At 40.2% G+C, this 10169-nt stretch overlaps 1 protein-coding gene across 4 annotated transcripts in view; it reads left to right on the forward strand.

Moving 5' to 3' along the window:
- The window catches only part of MYO5B (myosin VB), a 142689-nt gene extending 132877 nt beyond the window's left edge, over positions 1-9812 (forward strand). For all 4 annotated transcript variants that reach the window (XM_033520533.1, XM_015615102.2, XM_033520534.1 and 1 more), the window contains 5 exons: positions 1719-1869; positions 2619-2904; positions 3463-3637; positions 4458-4538; positions 5310-9812. In XM_033520533.1, coding sequence (XP_033376424.1) covers positions 1719-1869; positions 2619-2904; positions 3463-3637; positions 4458-4538; positions 5310-5462 — 846 coding nt within the window. In that variant the 3' untranslated portion in view covers positions 5463-9812. The remainder of the gene's footprint in view (positions 1-1718; positions 1870-2618; positions 2905-3462; positions 3638-4457; positions 4539-5309) is intronic.
- The last annotated feature ends 357 nt before the right edge of the window (positions 9813-10169 follow it).

Consider the following 10169-nt stretch of genomic DNA (forward strand, 5'->3'; position numbering starts at 1 on the left):
CAGCCAGCAATTCCTTCCCAATATCCCAGCTGGGCCTGCCCTCTGGCACTGGGAAGCCATTGCCTGGGTGCTGTCCCTGCAGGCCTTGTCCCCAGTCCCTGGGCAGCTCTCCTGGAGCCCCTTTAGGCCCTGCCAGGGGCTCTCAGCTCTCCCTGGAGCCTTCTCTTGTGCAGGGGAGCAGCCCCAGCTCTCCCAGCCTCTCTATGTTCTTTCTGGTGGGACATTTTGAAGGCTGTTCTCCTGGTTTTAGTTGGTCCTACAGCTTTTTATTAAACAATATTTTATAGCTTGGAATAAGTTTTATTAAAGCTGTTTCCTTTTAGAAAAATGGGATTACCACAGTTCTAGATCATTACACACTGCCATTCTTATAGCAATGTACTCTGCACATTAAAATTTACAACAGACCCAAATATGTTTTCTTTTTTTTTTATTTTAGTCTTGATTTTTGTTAGATATATTGAGCATTCAAACCGTAAGGAAAAAAAATCATAAAATTAACTATTCGGGTTACTCAAAAGATAATGATTCCTGTGTAAAACCTCAGCACTGGATTTCAAAGATTTAAAATTAGAAGTTATATTTAAAATATTTTAAAGAAGACTTACTAGCAGTTGTGCTCTTGTTTGCCCTCTTCTGTCTGGATAATAATACTGCATTTAAAGCAAATCCCTGAAAACCGGCTGGATTAAAACACAGTCTTAAATTTTACATTGTTTGCTATGATTTCCTGTGTTAAATGAACCAGCTGTTTGCAAATTCCATTGGCAATTTGGTGCAAAGTATAGAGGGGAGAAATACTTCTGAGCAGTTTTCAAGATAGTGTTACCTTTAGTTTTAAATCCAGCCTATTTTTAAGAAAAGGTTTAAAAGAAAATCCCAACCTACATGCAGTCCTGTCATGTGAAAAACATGATGCTGTTCAATTATTTAGGAAAATGGGGAAATTATGAAATCAACTCAAATTGGTACATGTTATATTTTTGCATTTTTCTAGTCAGCAACCAACAAAGACAGTTTCATAGTTCTCATTTTCACACTAAATAAGATCATATGAACAGGCAATTAAAGGATCTGTTAATCTCTTAATTAGAACATCTCATTGGATGCTGCCACTAAAACTGGTATTAATATCTGAGCCCAGAACTGAGGGTTTACAGCAGCCAAATCAGCAGGATCAGAGATCAGCTGTATCAGCAAAAGGCAGGCAACAATTTCAGTTATTTGGGGAGGTTTATGAATTTCAGAACGATTTAAAATGTTGTCAAAGCATGTAACGTGCAGTTTTTGGGGTTTTTTTCCCCCAGTTTTCTAGAATCTTAATTTTAAAATATTTTGTTTCCCATAAACAGTTGGAACTCAAAGGGATAAGCACATAGCTAAAAAAGTTGTTTCAGAGGGCCTGAAATGTCATTTGCTTATCCTGTATGTTGCAGTTAATACAAACATGCAGATCCTTGCTATGGATAAAATAAAAAACAGGTAGTTTAATTATTTTCTTCAAAAGGTAGTCCTCTAGTAATAATTTATGAATGGGCATGAATTTTCAATGCCTGGGTAAATCAAAGGTGATTTATGAGTTTTGATCCTTTCTATAATGTACTTTGGTAACATATTTTGGTATATTGTACTGTAAGGGTACAGGGGGGCTTTAATGCAGTGATTTTGATGGTCAGTGGGTGGGATAATGAGCCTGGGTGTTTTCATTTCCTGTTCAGGGTCTCATGACCCAAAACACAGCGAAGCAGAATGAGCACTGCCTGAAGAACTTCGACCTGACCGAGTACCGCCAGGTGCTGGGCCACCTCTCCATCCAGATCTACCAGCAGCTCATCAACATTGCAGAGGGCATCCTGCAGCCCATGATTGGTGAGCACACAGCTGCCCTTTAGCAGGGTGGGTTTTGGCCCAGATCATCTGCTCTGACTGTTTTTCAGACCTTTGCACAGTGTCAGCATGATCCAGGAGAGTTTTTATCTTCCCCCATAATAGAGGCTAATAGGGATGTGGGTTTTTCCTCCCACTCCAGAAGATACCTCTTTAATTTCTGTTGGGGAGGCAGTGGAAGAGGTGAGGTTGTGCTGGTGGGTCTGCTTTCCCCTCCAGACCAGGTTTGTGGCTAATCTTTTTATGGATGGAAATGTACATTATAAGGGAGGAGAGCATTGAAAAGAGGAAAAATACTCATAAAGACCTTGTTTTTCAAGGGTGAGAGAAGATATGAGAAGAGTTACCTCTTCAGCCAAATCCCTGAGGATTCATCTGAGGAATGCCCCATCCCTGAAAGTGTCCCAGGCCAGGCTGGACAGGGCTTGGAGCAACCTGGGATAGTAGAAGGTGTCCCTGCCCATGGCAGAGGTGTTGGACCTAAATGGCTTTTAAGGTCTTTTCCCAACCAAACTCTTGCATAATTCTAGGATATTTGTGTGTTTTTTAACTATTTTGTATCATCAGAGTAAACCAGCCATTCATGGATCTGTCCTGCTCTCAGTTGTTGCAGCATCCATGGCATTGCATCACCAAGACTGACACATGTTCATCCACGCAGGGATCAGATCTTCATTCTCTAATGACAGATGGATGCAGGCTATTTATCCCATTTTCTCCCCTCTTTTCAGTGTCTGCTGTGTTGGAAAATGAGAGTATCCAAGGGCTTTCCAGTGTCAAGCCGATGGGCTACAGGAAGTACTCCTCCAGTGCGGCAGGAAGTGGCAACTCCTACAGCTTGGATGAAATGATTCGCCAGTTGAACACATTCCACAGCATCATGTGTGAACAAGGCCTGGACCCAGAGATCATCCAGCAGGTGTTCAAGCAGCTCTACTACATGATCAACGCCATCGCCCTGAACAACCTCCTGCTGAGGAAGGATGTCTGCTCATGGAGCACGGGCATGCAGCTGAGGTGGGGCTGGGGCTTGGGGCAGGGCTGTGCCTGCTTTGGGAAGTTTTGTTAATGTTCTAAGTTGGTGGAAAATAGGAAAATAAAGTGCACTTCTCAGTGCAAATTAGTTAAATCTTCCTTTTGCTACCCTCTCCCCTTCCCGCAGTGGATCTTTGTGCGTTCCCCCTGAGCTGGACAGTGGGCACAGCAAAAGCATTTTCTATGTGGATGTTCTCAAAGGTATCTGGGTACCTTGCAGGATCTTGTTAGCATTTAAAAGCTGGTTAAAAGCTTAATTTTAATTGTTTAAATTTGAAGGAGTCTGAATGCTGTAGAAAAGCACCTCCCTTGTCTTGTTTGACTGTTACATGGTTCATCTATTTGTAGAGTATAAATTCTACTCTGAGTTGTTGAGTATTAAGCTTTTGTCTGATTGTCTCTTGCCACGTGTTATCACAAATATTCATCACCAAAACCCACGTACAACAGCACTGCTACATAACTTGAGCCCCAAAGAGGAGTTTTGAAGATGCTACTTCTTATCTCTCAGCTCACATCTTCTCCCTGTTGCTTGTCCAGGTTTAACATAAGCCAGCTGGAGGAATGGCTGCGTGGGAAGAATCTGCAGCAGAGTGGAGCAGCGCAAACTTTGGAGCCCTTGATTCAGGCAGCACAGCTCCTGCAGCTGAAAAAGAAAACCTCAGAGGATGCCGAGGCCATCTGCTCCTTGTGCACGTCACTCACGACCCAGCAGGTAGGGAGCAGGGCAGGGGGTTACAGCACAGCGTAATTAAGGACTGGGAAAGGATGGTCTCGTGCTTCCAGCTCTTCAGTGCCCAGCCTCAGTGTGCAATTCCTTCAGTGGGAACAGCTTGTGCTTTACAGGACTGATGTTACATCTTGGCCCCTCTCAGAGGTGGTCTCTTCTCTTACAGTGCCACTGATGGCACTGGAGCCCCAGAAATGTGCAAAGATGAAACCCAGCCCTGAGGAGTTTGTTGTGTAAATCAGATTCTTGGCATTTTAGACTTGCCTGTTGTCTCTCCCCGGGTCTTAAACTGTCTGTGTCCGCAGGATGCCCACCTAGGATTCCCATTTGGGGCAGGAGGTTGAGAAGTGCCAACCTAGGCTGGCTGGATATGACCTTGGACTTTGGGTTTTTTACTGCTGGGTTGCCTGTCCTTAATTTGGTAATATTGTAGGAAGGGAGAAGTGAGAGGTGTGAGCTGATTTTCAGAGGTTCTCGGAGACCCTTTCTAATGTATCTGCATCATCACCCTGTCCTGAACATGAGCTTTTGAGAAAAGCTGAGGGGAGGAGCAGGAGTGAGGGAGCATCAAGAGAAGAATTGTAGAGGTGACATCAGAAGTCATCCAGCTCACCATGTTGCCAACCAAGTGGAGTCCCTGTATAAATCTGTTGTCCAAGTCTGTTGCCAGCTAACGAATGTCCCCATAAGTGATTTTTGTTTTGGCAGACTTCTTGTGGCCATATCATGACAAACTGCTGGTAGTGCTTTGTGTTCTGGAAAAGTTTGGCTTCTCATGACTGCAACTGTGTTTTGTTTTCAACAGATTGTAAAGATACTTAATCTCTACACTCCTGTGAATGAGTTTGAAGAACGTGTGACAGTAGCATTCATACGAAACATACAGGTAAATTTAAAGGGCTGTCAATTGGAGGCAAGCACAAATGACATCTCTGTAGTTCTAGTGACATCTGTATTAAATCACTGCTAACTCGGGCATTTTATAAAAGGCATGCTGCTGCAGGTTGTCCTGCATTCAGTGCTCAGTGTGTGCACACACAAAACACACAGTTGCAGGGATAACCAGGCTGTTAATCACAGAGGGCAATAAGCACCCAAATCCCCATCTCAGATAAGTCAGCTCTTCAGTAGCAACACGACAAAGGATTAAGGTTGCAGGAGTCAACAAAATGTTGGTGAAATGGAGTTTCTTCTGAGATAGGAGGTAGAAATTGGCAGCTAAAGGAAAAATAAACAGATGAAAACCAAAAACCTTTTAATGCTCACAAGGAGTAGGGAGGAAAAGGACAGGCACGTGTTCAGCTACCCCCAGAACATATCACCATGGTTGAGCAGCTGAATCAAAGGTGGTCTGCTGCTATCATGTAGTCCTGGTTTTGCTGTGCCAGGGGAGTCATCTTGTTTCCAGGTCCTGTATCTTTCTTTGTGGTCGTCTAGAAAATGTAACCAGGGTCTCCTGAAGCCGTCTTTCCTACAGTCTATTCCTGTAAATACTTGCTCAGAAGGAAAGTGGCTGCAGAAGAAAACAAAATAGTTCTCACTGTTTTCTGCAGTATCTATAAAATGATGCACATTCTCAAACCTTTGATGGTGTTAAGCACAACAAGAAAAGGGAACAACTGATGCTAAATTTGTTTTCTTCTCCCACACCCAACAGAAGCAGTTGCAAGAACGGAATGACCCTCCACATCTGCTGTTAGACTTCAAGCACATGTTCCCAGTTCTGTTCCCATTCAACCCATCTGCCATCACCATGGACTCCATTCATCTCCCTGCTTCCCTCAACTTGGATTTTCTCAATAAAGTCTGAAGAAAGTAGAATTAAGCTCAACTCTCACACCCAGAGACTTCCAGCAATGAAAGAAAAAATAATAAAAAGAATTCAAGAAGTCTTTGAATATGGACCAAACAGGCTTATGGAAGAACCAGTACTCAGTAACAAATGGAAGCTAAAGTGTACACTAAAAAAGACACTGGTCTGTATGTGATTTTCTTTTGGTAATTTGCAGCTCAGAAATCAGGATACTTGAAAATAGATTTATTTTTTACTGCTTGATTTTATGTTGACATAGTTCAAAGCCCACAATCATCTCCAAAAGTCACTAACAAAAGGGATGGAAGTGGGAGACAGCTTATTTTAATCTTCTTAGGTGTCTGTGACAAAAACAGAATCTGAGACACCTGTACTGCCTTGAAGGATGTGTAATTTGTCTAGTAGCAGGTGGTCTTGTGTGTGTGAATAACAGAACATGCAGTTCTGCCTTCAGGTCTTGTTAGTAACAACATTCACAATAGTGAATTGGAAAGGTAAATTCCAGGTATATATTTATCACACCATAAATGTATCAGGGCTGGGATGTTTCTTGTTCCCACTGGTGGGGAATTTCTCACAACTTGTATGTTTGAGAAATGCTGTTGCTCCTCCTAAGTACATTCAGTGCATCTGCTTCATGGAAATTTAACTAAATTGGCAGGACTTTGTTCCATTGGACTTTCGTACATTACCAAATTTACCTTAGCAAAGGTTTTGTCCTAGTGAAATAATCATGATGCAAAGGACTGCCTTAAGCCTTCTGCTTCTAGTATAGCATCACTCTGATCCCTACTTGGCTTTCCTTGTGCTTTCAAGTGTCAAACACTTTCATCCAGTGGCTGTCATGGTTCTTGGACCTCTCAAATGGCCATTATCAGAATCCCATGCATAGGTCCTGCTAAGGATCCTGCTAAGTTTAATCATCCAGCCCTACCTATGTTCAGTGGGTTAATCCTAGCTGTAGCTGTCCATGGAAAAACTCCATTCAGTTCAGTAGCCATCTGAAATGTTAAGAATCGTGCAAATACAGAGCTTGGATAAATGAAGAATATTTTAAAAACTAAAAAAGTTCTAAAAGAGATGAAATGTTCTAACACCAAAAAGAAAAGAAAATGTCAGGTGGTATGTTAGTGATATAAGCCATTAGTAGTGCAAGTCAAAATAATGTAAGCCATTTCTTTAAGAGCGAACCCAAACTCTTTGTCTACAACCAACTTAAATGAATAATTGCTTTCAATTCAGATTCTGTTAGTTTTTTGGTTGTTTTTTTTTTTTTAATCAGGCTTAACAGACTAAACCAAACCAACCCTCTGACCTCACCACAGAGATGTTGAAGGAGACCAGCCACTGGTTTTAATTTTGTCCTTGCCAGCACACGCTGCGTTCTCGGTGACTGCTGAGCAGGGGAGGAGGTGGGTTCCCAAGGGTCAGTGCTGCTCTACGACTGCTCAGCATGGGGATGCTTCTGCCATAGCAGGACATGCCAAACTGCAATCAGGATGTGTGGCTGCCAGCATTCTGCCCTTTCCACAAGTCTTGTTTAAATCAATCTTAACTCACCTGCTTTTGTGGTTCCTTCTGTGGTCCACAGCTCCATCATGACTAAGAGTTTTCAAAGAAAATCCATTCTCTCCATCTGACTCTTTCTAGCTGGTGTAAATCCAAACAGCAGATTTATGACCAGGTAGGCTGTCTGCTCAGAGGTTGAAAGTAGAATGTGAAGTTTCTTGAAGATACACTAATTCCTGTCTGCTGCAGTTTCCTTTCTAGGCAAGGAGCATGTTGTGATTTAGACATCATGTATATAATTGGTGTATATACTAACTGCAGTAGTCCTGTATGTACCATATATGTATATTACTATCTGAAAAAGCACATTTTAAAAGAAACTGTTGAGTGCTGTGCAGAATTATATCAGTTAATGCCAGTGGGTAAATACCTTCTTTCAAACTGAGACTATAGTTTAGAGCAACTGTTACCACTGAAGGAGAGACTTCAGGCTAAAAATTAATTTTTTTCCCGTTAACCATAACCCATCCATCTAATGATAGATGTTTTGCTTGTATAGAGCCAGGACTAGCTCCAAACTACAGTCCTTGAGCTCTCACCTCTGCCTTGTCTTCAGTAGTGCCTTCATCTCCCCTTGCTACACAATGAGGGTAATGCCACCAGTCTGCTGTCCATGCCCAGCAAGCCCAGCCACCCACTCACCTGCAAGATCTTTATTTATTTTCACCTACCTCTTTTCACAATGAATGTCTTTGCAGTGCTCTGACTTTTTTTAGTTGTTGTCTCTCCCTTCTCTCTACGCTCCAACACTCGCCATGGTTTAAGAATAAATAATTCAAAGCAGGATTCAGCCTTTCTGTAAGATGATTTAAACAGAGAGCTGTTGCTCAGGATTCACGTTAGGTCAGCAGTTTCAGGCAGTTCAGGTCTCTACCTCTTTCTGATGTAAATTATTTGGAGTACAATTCCCAATGCGTTGATTAAACATATGCTTATCACTCAGACTAAGTGACAGGTTGCTGCAGAATCCTCTTCTGCAGTGACTTTGTTACTGATTACCATTGTAAAATGTGCTTAATGGTCTTCTAGGGGATAATGGTCCTTCATTGGCACTTTCAGGATCGTAATTTATATGCTCTTTCTTAAAAACTCTTAGTATGTGTAGATAGGAACTGGGATTTAATGTCTTGATCTGTGATCATGTAGTTCATCCAGTGAGATCCATCTGAAAGAGAACTCTGTATGAAATATCTTTAATATATATTACCTTTTCTGTTAGCAGTTTTTAAAATTTGTATTTAAATGCTTATTTAGTAAATTGCTATGCTCAAGCATGCCTTCTTTCCTTACATTTACACTTCTTTATTTAAAAAGCAAAATGAACACAAAGCATGGCTTAGAGAAAGCTGGTTCTTCTCCAGATCTGTCTTTATTTTTAGATATTGATTATTAAGTTTAGCATTTTCCCACTCTGTGCCTTTAGCTGTTTAGCTCAACCACTGTTTCTCTGAAATAAGCATTAAAACAGTGAAATATTTTTATTATTCTGTCATAGAAAAAGTTGTCTATGGATATAAAAGCCTACTTATAAAATCTTACATTGAGGAGGTCTGCAAAAATACTTTGAAGTTCTTGGGGAAAAAACAATAGTGACCCACGGTGATTTCTGCAAATAACAATGGCTTATATCTCAGAAAAGCATTATTGGGAATAAAATAAATTAAGTTAAACCATCAAAATGCCCAAATCATCAGCATTACAGAACCAACACTTCAAACATGAGTTCAGGCATATGCTGGCTGACCTACAAGAAGCATCCAGGACAATGTCCATGTTTCATTTTCACCAGAAAGTTCCTTTTCTTCTTTTTTTTTTTTTTTTGATTGGCATTTTGTAGCTGAGGTTGTTTATCTTATCTGATAAAGCTGCTGTAGTTGTAGAAAAAGAACATTAGACCTCAAGACTGAATTTTTGCAATCCTACATTACAAACATTTTTTTGCTCATGCAGTTTATTCCACTGGATTGACAAGAATTTCTTCGTGCTTGTGAAAACAGTACCAAAATGTGGGCATGTTATAAGCATAGTGGCTGCTTTTCATCACCCTGCAACTTGAACACTGAAGTCTTTGCAGGACACGTCTCCTCATTTGTGTGATTTGCAAAAGGTACAAATGAAAAAAGCTGCACTTGAAAACAATGGTTGTTTTTCTCCATTTTTAATAGTAAATGAATAAAATTGTGCAAACTTACTCTTTCAGACCATTAACTGAAAAATTAGCATTTTATTATTGCAGATAAATAGAACCTAATTAAAATGAATTGTATGAACTTCAATGAAGCTTTTTCCTCAAACTTTATTGATTCACATATATATTACAGTCATAAATGGATACTTTTTTTTTTCTGAAAGAAATTCTCTCAAGGTAGATGTTAAGTAAAACAATCCAGAAGACATAACCCTGATGAGTATCCAAATTATTTCAAGGTGTGAATGCAAGTGGACAAAGACTTTCAGATTAATTTGAAATTAGAAGAAAAAAAAAATATGCTAAAAAAGTGCTACTATATTGAAATCTTTGGGGATATTTTTATTTTTTTTTGTGGTGTGAAGTGTCATTACCTTAATGAGCAGAAAGTATAGCTGCTGTCAAAGTTGAATGATATACATGAGTGAATACTGTAGATGAAATACTACTGCTTATAAAATATTTTTCCATTTTGAACAAATCTGTAAACTACACCTTTGTTTATAAGAAAATGCTTGTAATAGTCACTGTAATATTCAGCTGGGGATAAAAAAAATTTGTGAAATAAACACTTTTGAAGAAATTGTGGCTCTTGGTCAAAAATGGGAATGCAAAAAATAAACCCTTTCATTACTTACTTCAATCCAACAGGAATATTTCTGAGTAGTTTATAAACAGAAATAAGGAGAATCACTTTTACTTATAACACTGGTAGGTTTAGAAGTTATAACATCTATCTCTAATATCTCTAACAGAGATGCTGAAAAATTGGCAGCTGTGGAATTGCATGTGGAATGTTACAGCCTTGAGAATCATTGTAAATGAGCGGAGAAAAGGAGGAAATGCCACCCTTTGTGCATGTGCATAAATCACAGAAACCCAGAATGGTTTGGGTTGGAAGGGACCTTAAAGATCATCCAGTGCCACCCCTGCCATGGCAGGGACAG

Source organism: Parus major, chromosome Z, assembly GCF_001522545.3.
Source record: "Parus major isolate Abel chromosome Z, Parus_major1.1, whole genome shotgun sequence".
NCBI lineage: Eukaryota > Metazoa > Chordata > Aves > Passeriformes > Paridae > Parus > Parus major.